A 17,627-nucleotide genomic window follows, 5' to 3' on the forward strand; every position below is an offset into this window, starting at 1 on the left:
TAGGGTTGTAGGGGACGACCGAGGGAGATAAGTGAGAGAAGGGATCGAATTGTTCAAAGCTGACGGGAGGTACCCGGGTATTAGCCGTGATACGGGTCTGACCTGGTCGCCGGACTTGTCGCGGTGTAGGGTTGTCGTTGAAGGGAGAGCTCGTCGGAGGCCTGGTAGCAACACTGTCAGTAAACTATTCAAGCCGTGATAGGAAGAAAGTGAATAGGTGGTCCGATTTAAGATTGGAGAGGTATTGCAATCGTCAAACCTACCCCTTGCGCTTCGAGCGTCCGCGGGGCTCCCGTCCGCCGCTACCGGACCATTCATGGCCACCTCCAACGGCCTGTCAATTTCCTCAAATCAGAAAGGGATGTCCGGTCATCAAATTGAGACTTCCAACTCTGGCGCCCATGTTGGATTTAGACGGACATAGAATGCTTACCACAGCCACTCGTAGTAGAGGTGCTTAACGTGCCACGACAAGGTCGTCGCCTGCGTCTCAGGTATCCCCACGAGTCCGGCGATAACGCACCAGTTATCCTTGTCCACGGAGACCTCCGCAAAACCCCCGCGGTCAAGGACCTCGACAAAGAGAGTATGGGGATGTACTTTCTTCCGGTTTACCTCCCAGAAACTTCCCTGTGTGAGCGGGACACTGATCGGGTAGCTGCTCCAAACAAAATAGAATGGAAGAAGACAAAAGCCACGGGTTAGCTGCAGTCTGCTCAAATAAAGGCATATACACGAACAACAAATAATGGAGGTATATCAGAGCGCAGGAGGAGGAATTGCACGCTCAACCGTGCTTGTGCAAGCCTACCTCTGGTCTTTGTGGACATCGCGCAACGCGAGATAAAAAGCGGCAGGGTCAGTCCGGATCTGGTCTAGCGTACTGGTTGGCTCCATCAGTTAGTCTTGGCGACGATGGATATCACGTGGAGAGCGGGAGAGCCGTTGGGCAGGAAAGGCAAAATAAACAGAAAGAACACAAGAGACAAAGAAGTCCAGGGATTCAAAGGATTCTCTCTAGATTTGCTCATTCATTAGAATGTGCACAGAGGACTAGGTGAACAGTGATCTGGTGTCTCTCCTCTCATAGGACTAGGGCACCAGAACTGGGTTATATTGAAGGCAGAAAAGACAAGGCTGATTTGTTGATGAAGCTCTTCACGTGACAAGAAGTTGGTTGTTCTTAGAAGGCGGTGTAGGATGACCAGGAGGTTAGTGTTGACCCTAGGCTGCTGTGAGGGGTAGGTGGTAACCGTGCCATGCTTACTCACTCTCTCTAGTGAGTGCGCCACAGCGTACGGAAAACCACAGCGTACGGAAAATATTTTGAATATAGTGATCTTCGAAAATTAATTAATAACCACCACCACATCTATCTATAACATAAAGATTATCTATATACTCATTAGAAGGTGTAGAATCCACTGTAGGTTGAGATTCTATAGAATTATCTTGTTGTGGTTGAGTGGCTGTAGATTTTGTAGGTTTGATTCCAATCGACCGAAGATTCTTATTGAACGTCTTTTTCATCTCATCTGCTCTACGGGTCGCGATCTTGCAATTGGCATCCTTAATAGTGAGGACTCCGCCTACTTGCACCTGCCTGCGGGAGGATTTGACGACCCGACGTCTATTTGCTCGATAATGACCTGCAAGTTCACCCTCACGGTGCGCGTTCAATTCCGCCTGGACCATGCTACCCTTGAAGATCTTGTCCAACCGCCTTGTCAAACCAGGTGTAAGGGTATCCTTCACATCTTGTAAGGCCTTGGCTGCTGCATCAATTTGGCGACGTAGTTTTGCAACTGTCTCTGGGGAGGTTAATTGCGAAGAGGCAGTTGACGGTCGATCTGCAGGCGGCGGGGTAAAGTGATTGCATACATCACCATCACCATTGTATATGTTGAGATCCGGGGCATCATCAATGGTAAGAGGTCTCAATCGATTGAGAATTATATCGTGATTAACTGGATACATTCCGCGGTCGGCAAAGCCAGCTCTCACAGTGCCAGGTTTGAATGCTTGCAGTCGGACACTCTCCAGATTAGCAAGGAATTGTCTGCCACCATACTGCTCATATCCGTAGCGGGCGGCCTCATTAACTGCCTTTGTATGATAATGCTTATACTGCTGAAAAGGTACGCCATCAAGAGGTTGTAGAATATGACTTGTATGAGATGGAAATCTGAATAGAATAATCTTATGAAGGTTGCAGTATTGGATGAATTCTTCTGTGAGATGAGAACCATGATTGTCCATTAATAGCAGTCGATGACTGCCCATTTGACGCTTTTTTGTCATCTTATTGAACCGCTTGATCCATTCAAATCTATAACCCCCTCTAGATGCTCTTGTGTGTTCTTTTGAGAAGTAGCTGATACGTGATTTATTCATCCACCTCAACCGTTGGGGGAATCCTGGGTTGTCACTGCCTATCACGGACTAGCGCACCGCACATATATGCCTCAGCTGCCGACATGCTAATACAACCACTTAGACGTCCCACAGTTAACTAACGTAATTCCCAAGCGAGCGAGCAGCCCAAGCGAGCGAGCAGCAAAACTAGCATATCTCAACTAACCAGAATTTAAATCAAATTATCTACTCCCACCAACCACTAATTAAATTAAATTAAATTACATGAAGTTGAGGACATCTTATTCTTGTATGCCCAACAGTATTGCAATTGCTGCAGCGTTGTGGCGCTCGTATGCGGGGTCTAGGCTCCGGGGCCGCAGGTACGGAATGTTGAATAACAGGCTGTTCAGCAGGCTCAGCTGCAGGAATAATAAGATTCTGAGCTTCATTCCTAGTTAGACCCCCTGCACTTGGGATCCTGCGTGTAGACCTCTTGCGTTTTTGCTTCTCTTTCTCATTTGCATTGAAAATATCCTCATACTGCTTCTTCATAACCATGGCGCTGACCATCCCGTATTCGCAGGCCTTGGTTATTTGGTCAAAGCCTTCCACTAACCCATGAGGTTGATCCTGATCCATAAGATTTCTGACCTTATTCACCTGCTTCTGCAATTGCCGGGGGTTACTAGGTGTTTGTAGGATCCAGGATGACGTTGAATTGCTTGACCTGCTGGCTGGGGGAGTAGGGGTTCGGAGTTGAATATTCAGCTGCTGAACAACGCATTGAGGATCCAATGGAACTATTCCAGTGGCCCTGAACCCACTTTGAATGTTTGAAGCCTTGAAGGCTTCCCGACGTGCTGCAGGATAGGCATCTAGGAAATCTGCCTTCTTAATGGTGTTGAATCCTAGCCGCATTCGCTGTTCAACTAGGGTTCCGTACGCGCGCTTTAAAGGTGCAAAAACACCCACATCTAGTGGCTGCAAAAGGTGTGAAGAATGTGGTGGCATGCAGAGAGGAATAATCTTATTCTCACTGCAGATTTGGTCAAATTCCGGAGTAAGATGACTGCCGTGCCCGTCCAGAATAAGAAGAATATGGGTTCCAACCCTGCGTGGATTTGCAGCTGGAATAAACAGCCGTGTAAGCCATTTGATTCCTATCTCATCTGTGGTCCAGCCATTAGGACTAACATCCAATCTCCAGCCTTCCGGCAGCCCGTCAAACCAGCCTTCCTGAATATTGTGACCTTTGAGGATAATATACGGCGGAGGGGCCCATCCTGACGCGTTGACTGACTCAATTGCAGTCACCCACTCACGATTCCCAGGCTGTATAAGAGTTGCTCGTCCGTAGTGCTCAGCACTAGTAATGACCTTGGTAGTTGCACAGAGCCCCATTGCAAACCCAGCTTCATCAAAGTTGTAAATATCTTCAAACACAATCCCATGCTCAGTCATTACCCTCTCTAGGGTCTTAAACCAATCCTCCACAATCCTGCGGTCTTCACACTTGGCCCGATCATGGTTATAGCGTCTTGAGAAGCGGCATTGGAGCTCTGGACGGCGTGCCACTAGATTTGACACCCAGTTCTTGCCAACGCGAGGAGGGTGGTTTGTATGGCTAGGCTTCCGTATGGCAAGAAGATGATTAGCCATATTCTCCACAAATGCAGGCCGGGGTGGTAGTCCTCGTAAAGCTAGGTCTAGGATCCATTGAACAAGCTTATCCTCTTCAGCAGGAGTTAATTTATGTGAATTTGCGCGTAAATTCACCCGTGAAGATCGACCACTGAGTCTATGACCAAGTGTAGAGCGTGGCACATTAAAGATGCGTGCAGCTTCAGAAATAGAGGATATTTCCTGCTTTTTAATAGCATTTATCGCGAGTTCAAGTCTTCCCTCTATCTCTATAGAGTTCCTAGCATCTTTAGAGCGAATTGGTGGCATAATTGCGCGTTGAAGTGGATGAGTAGGTAAATTAGTAGGTGGAAGAATTTGGCTGCTCGCTCGCTTGGGCTGCTCGCTCGCTTGGGAATTACGTTAACTAACTAGTTAGCCGGTGGGCTTAGTAAGATAACGATCACATGACCAGGCACAGGATTCAGTTTTTTTTTGAGGGATCGAGTTCGAGTTACTTGACAGGTAACATGAATAAATCCGCCGGAGCTTTTTCATTTTACCTTTTACATGGCCTGCCTGTTCTGTTCTGAGACTTGTCTTATTTTGTTTTTCTTCCAAGGATAATTCTTCTCCAAACTGTCCACCAAAGCACGGGTAATGTGCATCTCCATCCCCTTTAGGAAATTGAGGCTCTCACACTTGAGGAGCTTATTTCATCCTCACGCTGTCTTCTTCCTAGTTTCTACCACAATGGTGACATCGAACTATTATTTCCTTGTTTTAACTAGTGTACAATACTTCTGCGTGTGATATATATCTATGCGAGTCAGCTTTATCGTTCAGGAAAACGTGTCTTGCATCGTCCCAAACCCAGTTAAATAACTGTCAGCAAGGCTGGCCATGAGATGGCTTCTCAGACCCTCACAGGGATTACTAGTACTGAGTCCAGAGTAAACTCACTGAATATCCCCATCTTGAAATTCTCATACTCCACCACCTCAGCATACCGTGCCTCTCCGCTAGGATGGACGCACCTATCAAGCAGTGGTGATCTCACTGTTGTTTTCGATCATTTCCTGCCCCATGAGACCTCCGCTTCGTTTCCGGAGGGATACCAATGTATGAGAGTATATAAGGGAAGTGACATCTTGGTATGTAATTCCGTCCCTGCTCTTATGGTGGGTTGTCTTACACAGGCCCTGGAATCTAGGAACAACTGAATTTGAACTCTTTGGCCAGAGAAGCAGCAGTGGGGTCATCCTATTCTTTCGTCCAGACTGTGAAACACCCAGTGGCCATTATCGTAAAGTGCCCTTGTCTAGCAGTGCGCTATCCTATGAAAAACGATCAGGTACCAATATGAGATCCACCAATCTATCTATATGCCGCTAAGCACGCTTTAGACCCGACGTTTTCAGGTCAAGTTCTCCTCCGATTCTGACTACTCCAATGCTATATCCATATTGACGAAACTTGGTTGCCCAATCACGCATTCTGCATCAGTCCCACCTCAGCATGCTTCGTCTAATCGGCCATTCTCTCCCTCTTCCCAAAAACCTAGCCTACTGAAGCTAAACAATGGTGGACATACAATGTCGCAAGTACTCTCAAGTCGGCCTGCAGTAGCAGTAGACCAACACCAGACACGACCACGGTCACCTTCCCTGACAGAGCCCAGCACGTCAGGGTCATTTATTAGTTCATTGAGCAATGCGTCAACAAATGTAGCCTCCTATCATGAGGCGTATGATAGACCTCACACTTCATCGCTATCCATCCCTCAAAGAGGCACTACTCTCAACAATACAACATCTGCTTCGCCTTACCTAGGCATACACCGCCCATCGTCCGCCTTCCGCCCAGTGGAAAGAGATATGCCCCCTTTCCCTTCAAGCCACCCAGGCCCTTGGAAAATGACTCACTGTTCCTCCAAAGACAGGCCAGCCACAGCCCCAGCATTGCCTGATGTAAACTCTCTTAGTCAGATTTTACCCCCAAAACGAGAGCTACCTTTCGCCAAACCTGGAAAAAAAGCCGGCTCAAAGCAGCCGTCTCAGTCACGATTACCTGCTAGGAGACAAGCAACAAATCCTGTGCCGTCAGGCTCCAGCTTGCCCCTTTGTATATCTCAATCGCGCACTTCTACGTCGAATAAACCGAGTGCGAACCTATTATACGTCACCTGCCAAGACGGCAGCGGAGCAGTTTCCGATGGGGGAGTCAGTGGCAGTTATGCAAATCCAAATCCAAATCCTCCTACCTGGCCCCTACCCCATATAGTTCAAAGCGCACATATTAGAAATATGGCACAAGAATCCACCAACACAGCTGCGATCGAATCTAACACTTTATTCGCTAATAGCACGTCAGCAGGCCATGTCAATGACTTAAACAACAAAGCATCAGGCACAGAAACCATCTCTACCCCAGCAATTCCAGCTAACCCACGGATTCCAGCCCAAAGCCCGGTGGCAAGAGGATTCATTTCTCTTGCATCACCTAAAAATCAAAACGAGATATCGCAATCAGACTTATCGGCGTACCTTTCAACGCCAAATGCAGAACGATCCGCGCTGGTAGAGTCGTGGGTTTGCTCACAGCTGGAAAGTGACGCATTCCTTGCGCTTTGTCAGGATGTCGAGGGGGTGTGGAGGAGGATAGCCTTCGGCTATTAGTAATTCTACCACTTAGGACCGCTTCTTTTGATACGTGTCTTCCATTCCATGATATTTTTATTATAAGCTTATCGCGGAACTAGCCATTGCTACTATATAATTAAATATAGCTCCCCAGTTCCATCCCACTCTGCCTGGGCTATTTACTAATGCCTCTCACTTACGCATGATTGCATGTGCGCATACAGGGCGGTTATCTTCGATGTTATCCAATTATTTCCACTTTTTAACTATATTTAACTCAGCGATCTTTGCTGTTCGATGGAAGACTGACTCCTTGAATTACATTCGTAATATCCGTTATAGAGGCTCAAGAATCAGAATAGCGAAGAGAACTCGGGCTGTCAAATTCCTTCCATAATACCTCTCATGGCTCGTCTCCCCGAGTATATACTCGTCAGAAAACGACAGAATAAATACAAATAAGGAAGCGGCAGATTCTGACAGTACAGTCCAATAACACATAATTCCGATGTCTATTTTTATTACTGCATTTGCGAAAAAAACATATTTTACAGCCGAGAAGATAATAATAATAATAATAATAATAATAATAATAATAATAATAATAATAATAACAGAAAACGCGTACGGATAACAATAAAAATGGGAAAAGAAGAGCATAGACAAGACACAAAATAACACGTATGAGTAAGTAGTATCTAAAAGCTATTTTGCTTGACAACTTTTAGGAAGTAAAAAGAACTTATTAAAAGATATGCCCTAGGTAAACCTAAAACAAGAATGAGAGAGTAGATTATTTGGGTGTTTCATGTCACAAGACTGGTGATTGGGAATCATTGGAAATGTGAACAGAAGAGGACGCAGACGAAGAAGAGCGAAACAACGCAAAGAACAATGCAATAGAATAGGAAAAAGCAAGGAGTGGAAAGTAAAAGGAACAGAGAGAGTCGTCCCACCAGGCTAGGAAAAACGCCAATATACCGCGCATTGGCCCGCGCTAAGAAACAGTTAAACAATAAATAAAAACAGATAACCCACACCAACTAGCCCATGTTATCAATCTCCATCGATCAGCAATATTACCGCCGTCCGATCCTTTGCTTTGGCATCCATTCAGCCGATTCCACATAGATACAGGAGCCTGGAGGACAACATCCCAAAAGTACAGTTCTTATCTGACAAAAGCTGGGCTGTTAAAGTACAGTACAATCTAACATAAATATATAAATAAGGCCACCCGTCAGCGCAATCGAAAAAAAAAAAAAAAGTTAAAAGGAAAAGCTGCAACCCAGTCTCAAAAAGGAAATAGTCGATTTTTCGTTTGTTTTAAAAAAAAAAAGTTTTGTTCTGCAATTTGTCTTCAACCATTCTCTCTCACTTGGGCATCCATATCCACCAGCCCATAGGCAAAATTGACGAAGACACAAACAGAAACCGGAGGGTGCCTGGGGGAGGGGGGGCAGGGGAGGGTAACTAAAAGGAAATTCCAAACCTACACACTACGATGAATCGATTTCAACTAAAATTCGCTGCAAGCACATTCAAATAGCCCTTTTTTGTCAACTTTGTAAAATCAATAAATACTGCCGGTCTCTGGGGCTCCACGCTAGACGGCTGCTGTTGTATCCCATCTGCCATTTCCGATGGGCCAGCCGCAGTTCTCGCATTTGACTCCTTCTCCTCTCCCAGGCCATTGCCCGCAGATGTACCAGGTGGGGAAGGCACGTTCCCACTACCACCGGCGCTTCCAGCACCGACGGCTAGGTCAGCCAAATGTTGCAGCGAGCGCTGTTCCGTAGGCCCCACGAGTGGCGGTGCGGCCGATCCGGGACCCGCGGCCCCACCGCTGTCGCTAGTAGCACCGACTTGAGAGCCCGATTGTTGTGGTCGGCCCTTGGCAAGCTTTGCTTGGATGAAGCCATGGATGCACGCATCCCACCTGGGTGTAGAGAAGGGATTTTCAAACTCTCCCGCCGTGGCTGAGTATTTTTCCCGGTGCGAAATGATCTGAAGAGCTTTCTCTAATGATTCCCAAGCGTCGTTGGAGAGATCTGGCAGGTCCGTGATTTCAAGGAGTGTTAATACGGCGAGGGAAAAGAAATGAAGGTGGAATGGGGTGGAATGTGTTGTTAGTATCTGGGTGGTTGCTGCTGCTGTTTCAGAGGTCTGCACTTGCGATTGTTTGTGAAGGAGGTCAATGATGACTTCGGCTGGGTAGAGGATTTCGGACGGAGTATATGTGAATAGGTGCCGTTTGAGGAGGAGAGTAATGAACCAGAACATGAGTGGGGAGAGTTCCTCCATACGTGCGGCATTCATATTGTCAGTGTTGTCGTCAAGATGGAGTTGTTCAACATCCCTAATACGACTAAGTTGGCCGTACATGTTGCGCTTAAGAGCGCGGCTAGCGCCGTAGTTTGACAACGTGTACGGTGTTAAATCGAAAAGGAGGTCGTAGATCTCCGTCAGGAGCGTTGAATAACCTGAGTTGAAAATGTAATTGTCAGCTATTACATTGCTAGAAAAATATCAGAATTATTGATGTTAATTCATATATCACATACGCGATATTTGCAACGGTATAGCGCCAAAAATCTGTTGATCTTCCAGAGTGGCAGTTTCGTTGGTATCAAAAATGTCGGGCCCGGCTACAGCAACGGCGTGCCATCGTGATAAAATTCCGACGACAATATAATTACGTCGTGCGATATTGGCATCTGAATCGGGTTCGGTGTCATCTGGATTGCTAGTTCTGACCTGGCCCAGATTTTTCGCAATATGATATGACAGAGGATAAGCAGCTTCCAAAAGCACCGATTTTGACAAGCCATTCTGGCCAAGCAGATTTTCCGGCCCGCGAGTATCAGCTTCAAGTACCATCAACAGAATACTTTGGAGAAGTACAAAGTTGGTTGGCAAAGACCTGGATGATGGCTCTTCTCGAAATGACGCGTATAGCCGATCCTGAGCCTTTTCAAATGTTGGGATTTGTTGAAACTGATTTCCAGCACGAAACATATTCGCGCCTGTAACTGCGTAAAGGCAGTGGAGAAACACTTCCTGGATCTGGCGATTACACTGTTGGAGATGATCACGGAATCGATCCCTTGAATTAGGCAACACGGGTAGAATGAGATGGATATGATTATAGTAGCTGTTGGGGGGTATTAATCAGGATGCATAATCTTTGTTGAATATTAGAGCAACGGAGCGTTAACTTACGCGTCAAAAACCTTTTCATCCAACTCTATGGGCGGTTGGAGTTCATCACCCAAGGCATTGATATCGCTCTGCTGTCCTGATGTTATGCCTTCTTGCGACCAGAACGGCTGGTTAACCCTCACAGACCCATTGGTGAGTGTATTGGCATACATGTCGACGGCAGCACCACCATCTCCCTGGTGGCCTTGGGATTGGTCTTTACTTGGGGTCTGGACAGGCCAGCCTCCAACGGATGTGGGACGCCCATTGTGGGAAAATTGAGATTGCACAAAAGTGTTTTGAAGACCTTCTGACATGGAGTATGTCCTCTTGCGAGGTATAAGATTTCCTTCCACTGGGGATGAAAATTCCTGGTATCCACGAGGAGATGTGTCCTCCTGCATTGGCTGGTACTGCATGTCAGATTGCGGGATACCAGGATGCATCTGATTTTCGAGACTGTTGATACGGTCGGCAAGTTCTTTTATGTACCTATTAAATGATATTAGTACCCGAAAATTGGTCAAGATCAGGGAAAATGGAGCGGACTCACCCTTTGCTAGGACCGCGTTTCATGGGGACTCTACTGAATTCGCAAGTCGCATTGGTACGGCGGCAATTGGTACAAGTTTCCACTCCTGCTTCCGAGGTCGCATCACATCGAACCTGGATTTGTTAGCTAGTCTACTTTATTGTATTTATTTGCTTCTCTTTCGTCAAACTTAGAAAATTCCAATTTTGACTCACCTTCTTGCGCCTGCATTCGTCGCAAGCTCGAGAAACCTTGGATCGCTTTCGCCGCGCACTCTGATCACCATAGCTCAAGTCATGATTGGGATCAACTCCAACCTGTTGATTGGGTGTGAACTGAATGAGATGTGATTGTTGTTGTTGTTGTTGTTGTTGTTGTTGCTGTTGCTGCTGATGTTGGGGTGGTGGTGGTGGTGGTGGTTGTTGTTGCTGTTGTTGTTGTTGCTGCTGCTGCTGCTGCTGCTGGTGTTGGTCATCTTGCGTAGCGCGATTGATGTCAGTCGAGCCAGAATTCGACTGGCCCAAGACCATTGGCTGGCCATGGCCAATTCCATTTGCTGAGCCATCATTCATATTCGCAGTCGAAGCCTCACGAGACAATTCAGCGGAGAGATGCAGCTCGTCCGCGGTCAGGTGTCTCGACTGGTTGGCGTAGTAGGACATAGTAGCTTGACCGATTTGCGCTGCGTTGGGAGAAGGGTACGAGTGAGCCGGAGGGATCTCAGAATGATCTCTAGAATCCATAGTATCAGGCTCACTTGCAGTGACAGCAGAGCGCGATGGTTGTGGTTGAAGCGGGTCTCCGGAAGACTGGTGGCTCGCGGGATAGTCTGGGACAACGCGGTTGTCTGCCATGTACGAGGGTAGTGGCAAGATTTACGTGAGTCTTACGGAGCCATTCGAGGGAAAATATGAAAAGTTAGTCTCGGGTGACCAGTCATTGCAACGTGCAGACTGCACCAGCAGCCAGCGTTTGCCATCACACGGGATACATAGAACTCACGATTGCAGACACGCGGGGGCAGTTTTCTTATGATCGCATCCGCCAGTAAAGTTCTCTGGACGGTGCGTCGAGGCGGAGGACGGGGATTGTTTTATGCGGAGGAGAAAACGGCGAAGGAAGAACTTGGACGGAGTTATTCAGGCCTGCTTATTAATGGGGGCTGACAGGAGGCGAAGTGGCGGATTAATAAAGTTCCTGATCAAGGCGGAGGATCAGGTGACTTGAGTTTTTGTTAGGGGGTACTACGGCTACCCTATCACGTGCCCCCCAACATATTGTGTTGCTCTCGCGTAGTTAGTTTTAGTAATGACAACAACGTTATCCTCCCACAGGTTATGGCCCTTATAAGCTACGAAAGAGCGAAATAACGTGCTAACTACGTCTCCACGCATTGTTAAAAGCGTGCCTAGACGGCTTGTTAAGTGATTTGAACCTAATGGTTAATCTGAGATCGGGTGGAACGCCTGATTTAACGAAGGACTACGTGACGACGCGTAGAAGAAGAAGTCCTCAAACACCGGAGGCACAACAAGAAGGACTGGACGCAGGTCTACCAACACCTGCAACCAACAGAAGGGTGATAGCACCAGAGGCATTTTGAACCTGACGAGACAATCGAAGAAGAATCGAACAAGTCGAATATCGAATACGAAGACCCAATTGACAACAATGAGATGTCGGATAACGCGGGTGGCTCTAGTAGCCGTGATGATGTGAGTGAGGAAACTCGCATGAGATTGGAGATCGCGAGACTCCAGCATGAAGTCCAACAGATGAAAGCAAGTAGAGGTGAACCCTCTGCTAGTGATGAGAACATTAATGCAGATTTAGCAAACTATCTGCAGAGAAAAGGCAGAACGTCTGCTATTGTGAAGATTCTTAATGAATTCCGTGACCAAGTGAGATTCATAAGGGAGCCAGTTATCCTCACTGGTTTTGTGAATTATTCAGTGTGGAGGGAAGAGATCCTCCTCGCAGCGAGGCAATCTCATACAATTGATATCATAGATGAGAGACAACTTGGACCCAAAGAGGATGCCAGTGCTGATATGCAACGGTTTTGGAAAGAATGCAATATGTGGCTGTATAACTACATGTGGTTTGCAATCACTCTGCAAGCAAGATCTTATCTTGTTACACCCAAGGAACTATCTGCCTATGCTCTGTGGACAGCTATAGAAGATATCTTTGCTGGGCGGCCTGCCAGCAATGCCAACACTGCCAGCAATGCCAACGATGCCAACGATGATGTTGGTGATGATATCAGCGATACCAGTGATGATAGCGGCTACAGCAGTGTGGATATTGATATGGATTCCAAGATGGAATGTTTGGATGGATCAATGGAGGACAATCCTACAAGTGATAACAATCCTACAAGCGATAACAATCCTACAAGCGATAACAATCCTACAAGCGATGACGATCCTACAAGTGATGATGATCCCACAGGCGATGATGATCTTGATACTGATAGCGACCGTGATGTGGTTTGGGGGGGCGATGGGCACCCTATATCTATCAATATGATTGTGCGAAGAGTGATCTATGGGAAAGGATGGGTGGTAGATGGGGCAGTCCCTACCACAAAGAACATGGATATGCCCGTGGAGGGTGAATTTTCAAATACAACTTGGCCTGGTTTGATGATAAGTCATATGGAACGACCTTGTTGGAAGGAAAAGAATGGTATCAGTGGTACGGGAGATTACGGAATTTTGCTTGTATTATTCTGTTTTTTATAGTTATTGCTGTATGGGCACCTATTCCCAAAGAGGAAATCAGGGTCCAAATCTTGTAATTAATTGTTATTGTGTTTTTGGAAGAATTGAGCAAAGGGGGCCCCCGGGCGGCAGTGCATTGGCGGCGCCGTAGCACGGGGGGGTGTTAGGGGGTACTACGGCTACCCTATCACGTGCCCCCCAACATATTGTGTTGCTCTCGCGTAGTTAGTTTTAGTAATGACAACAACGTTATCCTCCCACAGTTTTTGTTAGTGGGTACTACTGTTGGCCCTAGGCGTGGCGACACGCGCACAACGCCAACCCGAAGGAGTGAAAGAAGCCAAACTGTCATCATGGGCCAAGGTCGCAGGACAGGGAATTCCAGAAAAACCAGTGCCTAACCGAACCCTCCGCGAGATTACTGTCCTACGCCGGGACTGCGAAGCCCTCCCAGCTGAGGAGGCCACCCCCCCAGCGATTGTGGCAGCCGTCAACGCCAGAATTATGGATGTGACAAAGGGAAAGGTGCTTGCAGCAAGATGTCTCCCCAGTGGAGACATCATCCTGACAACCGACGCGAGGGAGACCAGGGAGGCCTTGACTAAGAGCAGCACATGGCTGGAAGTCTTGGGACAAAAGGCGAAGGCAAAGCACACCCTGTACCCAGTCATGGTTAAGGGAGTCCCAATGGGCAACACCAACTGGAAGGAGGAACAGCAAGCCATCAAGGCAATTTACGCACAGAATGAAGGACTCCGAAGAGGGGTACAAATTGAGAGACTGTCTCTACGACGGAATGCCAGCTTGCAGGCAAAGGTTGGGTCTCTTGTACTCAGCGTCACCTCGCCTCAGCAAGCCAACCTACTAGTAGACAATGGATTGATAATAGACAGCATATTTTGTGACGTTGAAATCTTCCACCGGGAAGCGCAGGTCACCCGGTGCTTTAACTGCCATGAGTATGGGCATACGGCCAGATTCTGCAGGCAGGCCAAAAGGTGCGGGTTCTGCGCGGCAAAAGAACATGACGACAAGGAATGCCCAGCACGAAAAGCTGGGGAACAACCGAGGTGCGCAAATTGTAGGGGAACACACCCAGCCTGGGTCTCTAAGTGCCCTGAGAGGGAGAGGGCATCAAGCAGGGCCCGTACAGCATACATGGAAAGACCCCGTAGGTTTATGGAGCCAAAAGCACAAGATGGGTGGCAGGTGGTGCAAACCAGAGGAAATAAAAGGTTACCCACTGGGGAACCAGAGGGCCAAAGAAGAGGACCAGGCCGACCCAAGGGGATTCTGCAAGCAGGCGAAGCCCAGAGAGGAGCTCTAAGTGCCTTTATAGCACCACAGAGCTCACAACCTGGGTCTCAGCTACAGGAGGACCTAATGGACTACACGCAGACCCCAGCCCCCACGCAACAATGAGGGACACACTAAACCTCCTACAATATAACGTGCACAACTCTGCGAGAGTTATGGGTGCGTTATTGGCAGACCCTGCAACAGAAGACAAATACGACGTAATTGCAGTACAAGAGCCCAGCCGGAATCCCCACATGCTAGCAACACACTGCCCCAGAAGCTGCGGCTTCTGGCCAGCATATCACCCGGAAACACACCCAAGAGTATGCTTTCTGGTCAACAAAAGGCTCGTGGAACACACATGGGAGTGCCACTACCACTCAGAATACATTGCAGTGCTGACAATCACCACCGACCTGGGTAAGGTGCAAATAGTCAATGTGTATGCACCTCCTCCAGGGGGCTACAGCAGTGAACCGGAGGAATCCCCCATAGGCCAGCTGCAGGAGGTAGCCGGAATGGGCACAGATGCAGAGCTGGTCATATTAGGAGATCTTAATGTCCACCATGAGAGGTGGGGAGGGGTGAGAGTGGAGAGAAACTTCCGCATGGCATGGCAGCTAATAGCACAGGTGGATAGGCTGGGTCTCCAGCTTGCCACACCTGTAGGGGCTACCACATGGCAGGACAGAGGCAGCCCAGGGACGACTATAGACCTCACCTTTCTATCACCACTCCTGCACGACAAGCTCAGGAGGTGTGCAATAGCGGAGGAGGCATGCAAAGGATCTGACCATAAGCCCATGGAAACAACACTGGAACTCACACCCATCCCAAAGGAGGCTGAGAGACGAAACTGGAAGAATGCGGAGCCTGAGGAGGTAGCAAGGGACTGCCAAAAGCTATATGTGCCACAAAGCCTGGACTCCAGGCAAGCAGTCAAGGAGTATGCAGACTACCTGGTAGGATTTGTAGGGACATTAGCGGACAAACACGCCACCGTAAGTAAGGCTGGGTTAAAATCCAAGACATGGTGGTCACCGAGGGTGGCCAAGGCAGTGGAGGAGTACAAGCAGGCTAGGAGGTCCCAGCTCCCAGAAATGGAGCGGCTCAGGGCACGCTGCAAGCGCAACAGAGAAATCCACTTGGCTAAGACAGCAAACTTCAGAGATCTGGTTGACAGGACCCGTGATGACCCCAGATTGATGTGGGGACTAGCAAAATGGGGCAAGGAAAGAAGCCATCTGCCCCCACAGGCACCTACTGTCCCCCCCCTGAGAACAGGGAAAGGGGCTGACGCGACGGTAGAAACCTCTTTTGAGGGGAAGGCTGAGGCATTACGACAACGGTTCTTCCCACAGCCAGAGCCCGCCGACTTAAGTGACACCAATATGGAGCTGCTGCAAGCTGAAAGGGAAGCGTCAAATGACACCATCAGTGTGGAGGACATGGAAAGCCTGATCCAGAGACTGCCAAACAGGAAGGCACCAGGGAGGAGTGGGATCACCAACGAGTTCCTTAAGATGCTGGGCAGAACATTTGTGGAGGCCATAACAGCTCTCACCAATGCATGCTGGCATTGGGAGACTTACCCAGACACGTTTAAGGAAGCCAAGACAGTGGCCTTGCGCAAGCCAGGGAAGGCTGACTACCAGACTGCAGGAGCGTGGAGACCCATTGCCTTGCTGGACACAATAGGGAAGATTGTGGAGGCAGCAACTGCAAAACGCCTGCGGAAGATCGCGGAGGACCACAACCTGCTACCCTCACAGCAAATGGGGGCAAGAAGGGGCAGGTCCACTGAAACAGCCATAGCACAACTTCTAGCCCAGATAAGGACAGTGTGGCAGCACCCAGGACAGGTGGCATCGGTACTCTCCCTAGACATGACAGGGGCCTATGACAAGGTGCTGCGGGAGCGAATGGTTCACATCCTCCGGCGACTGGGCATCCCCAGGGACCTGGTGGGATGGGTTGCGTCCCTTCATGACCAACAGGAAATCCACAATTGCCTTTGAGGGCCAGGAATCAGACACCTTTGACATCCCAGCAGGCATCCCGCAGGGGTCACCCCTATCACCTATACTATTCCTATTCTACAATGAGGAACTGGTGCGCATCTGCTCAAGACCGGGGCGCCCGGTGGTGTGCATAGCCTTTGTAGACGATGTCAACGTGATGGCCTATGGCCAGTCCACTGAGGACAACTGCAGGGAGCTCCTGCGCATGCATCGGGCATGCGAGGAGTGGGCAGCACGGCACGGGGCGGTCTTTGCCCCCCAGAAGTATGAGCTAATGCACTTCACACGGGCGCGCAACCAATTCAACCTACAGGCTGAGCTGAGACTGCCAGGACAAACTATACAACCGAAACAGGTGATGAGGGTATTGGGTGTATGGTTAGACTCTAGGCTGAGATGGAAGGGCCACCTGGACGCGGTGGCAGGCAAGATGAAGACTCAAGTCAGAGCACTGTCCCAAACCACCCAATCCACATGGGGGCTCCCACTACGACAAGCGAGAATGGTGTATAACATGGTCATCAGGCCGGCCCTGACCTATGGAGCAATAGCATGGCACCAGCCACAGGGGCAGGGGGGCACGGGTCCAGCTAAGTCAGGACTGGCCCTCAAGCTGACCACAGTGCAGAACTCCTGCCTCAGAATAGTGGCAGGGGCATACAAAAGAACCCCAACAAGCACACTGGAAGCGGAAACCCACACAGTACCCTTAGACATCCACCTGGATGGGCTAGTGGCAAAGGCGGTCAACAGGATGAAGGCCTCAGGAATGGCGCAACAAATTGAGAATGCGTGTGCGGCCATAAGGACCAGGCTTCGGCACCGGGGGGTGACAAGGGGGGCACAGAGACACATGGGAGCTGTGGTTCACCCGGCAGCCCTGCCAGTGGACTGGGAACAGCAATGGATTCAGGGTGCTAAGGCCACAGCAGAGATGACACCGGAACAACGAGCCAACCTGGACCAAGCCTCATATAATCACTGGCTGAAGCGCGAGCAGCTCTGGAGGTGGGTGCAGAGGTGGAAAAGACGTGAGCCCCCCTGGGGGGGAGCGGCATGGCCGGCCCCAGACAAGAAAATTCTGAAGTGGCACACCGGGCCTGCGCAAGGCTCGCAGCACTATCATCATCCAATTGAGGTCAGGAAAACCGGACTGGCAGCTTTCTAAACGGTGTAGGTACCTGAATTCCCCACCCCACGGTGCCCTGTGGGTATGATGGAAACAGTC

At 49.0% G+C, this 17,627-nt stretch overlaps 5 protein-coding genes across 5 annotated transcripts; 1 reads left to right on the top strand and 4 right to left on the bottom strand.

The window, feature by feature from the left end:
- Positions 1-53: 53 nt before the first annotated feature.
- On the bottom strand, positions 54-2,259 carry HCAG_05670 (conserved hypothetical protein; the record flags this gene model as incomplete). Its single annotated transcript, XM_001538015.1, has 7 exons — positions 54-59; positions 103-161; positions 264-334; positions 434-661; positions 812-875; positions 1,300-1,340; positions 1,403-2,259. 7 exons carry the CDS (start codon positions 2,257-2,259, stop codon positions 54-56), a joined length of 1,326 nt encoding a protein of 441 aa, XP_001538065.1.
- A 372-nt stretch (positions 2,260-2,631) lies between these two features.
- Positions 2,632-4,308, bottom strand: HCAG_05671 (conserved hypothetical protein; the record flags this gene model as incomplete). Its single annotated transcript, XM_001538016.1, has 1 exon — positions 2,632-4,308. The coding sequence occupies one exon, from the start codon at positions 4,306-4,308 to the stop codon at positions 2,632-2,634; it is 1,677 nt and encodes a 558-aa protein (XP_001538066.1).
- A 933-nt stretch (positions 4,309-5,241) lies between these two features.
- HCAG_05672 (predicted protein) lies at positions 5,242-6,824 on the bottom strand (the record flags this gene model as incomplete). Its single annotated transcript, XM_001538017.1, has 7 exons — positions 5,242-5,299; positions 5,573-5,645; positions 5,808-5,943; positions 6,122-6,163; positions 6,407-6,480; positions 6,525-6,581; positions 6,821-6,824. 7 exons carry the CDS (start codon positions 6,822-6,824, stop codon positions 5,242-5,244), a joined length of 444 nt encoding a protein of 147 aa, XP_001538067.1.
- Positions 6,825-8,135: 1,311 nt separating this feature from the next.
- On the bottom strand, positions 8,136-11,207 carry HCAG_05673 (predicted protein; the record flags this gene model as incomplete). Its single annotated transcript, XM_001538018.1, has 5 exons — positions 8,136-9,103; positions 9,185-9,774; positions 9,843-10,313; positions 10,375-10,487; positions 10,569-11,207. 5 exons carry the CDS (start codon positions 11,205-11,207, stop codon positions 8,136-8,138), a joined length of 2,781 nt encoding a protein of 926 aa, XP_001538068.1.
- Positions 11,208-11,508: 301 nt separating this feature from the next.
- HCAG_05674 (predicted protein) lies at positions 11,509-17,567 on the top strand (the record flags this gene model as incomplete). The annotated part of the gene is made up of 9 exons (XM_001538019.1): positions 11,509-11,571; positions 11,991-13,053; positions 13,182-13,210; positions 13,353-14,038; positions 14,066-14,149; positions 14,419-14,555; positions 14,814-15,383; positions 15,438-16,342; positions 16,443-17,567. 9 exons carry the CDS (start codon positions 11,509-11,511, stop codon positions 17,565-17,567), a joined length of 4,662 nt encoding a protein of 1,553 aa, XP_001538069.1.
- Positions 17,568-17,627: the final 60 nt, after the last annotated feature.

The sequence above is a fragment of the Histoplasma capsulatum genome, genomic scaffold, assembly GCF_000149585.1.
Source record: "Histoplasma capsulatum NAm1 scaffold_7 genomic scaffold, whole genome shotgun sequence".
NCBI classification, from domain to species: Eukaryota; Fungi; Ascomycota; class Eurotiomycetes; order Onygenales; family Ajellomycetaceae; genus Histoplasma; species Histoplasma mississippiense.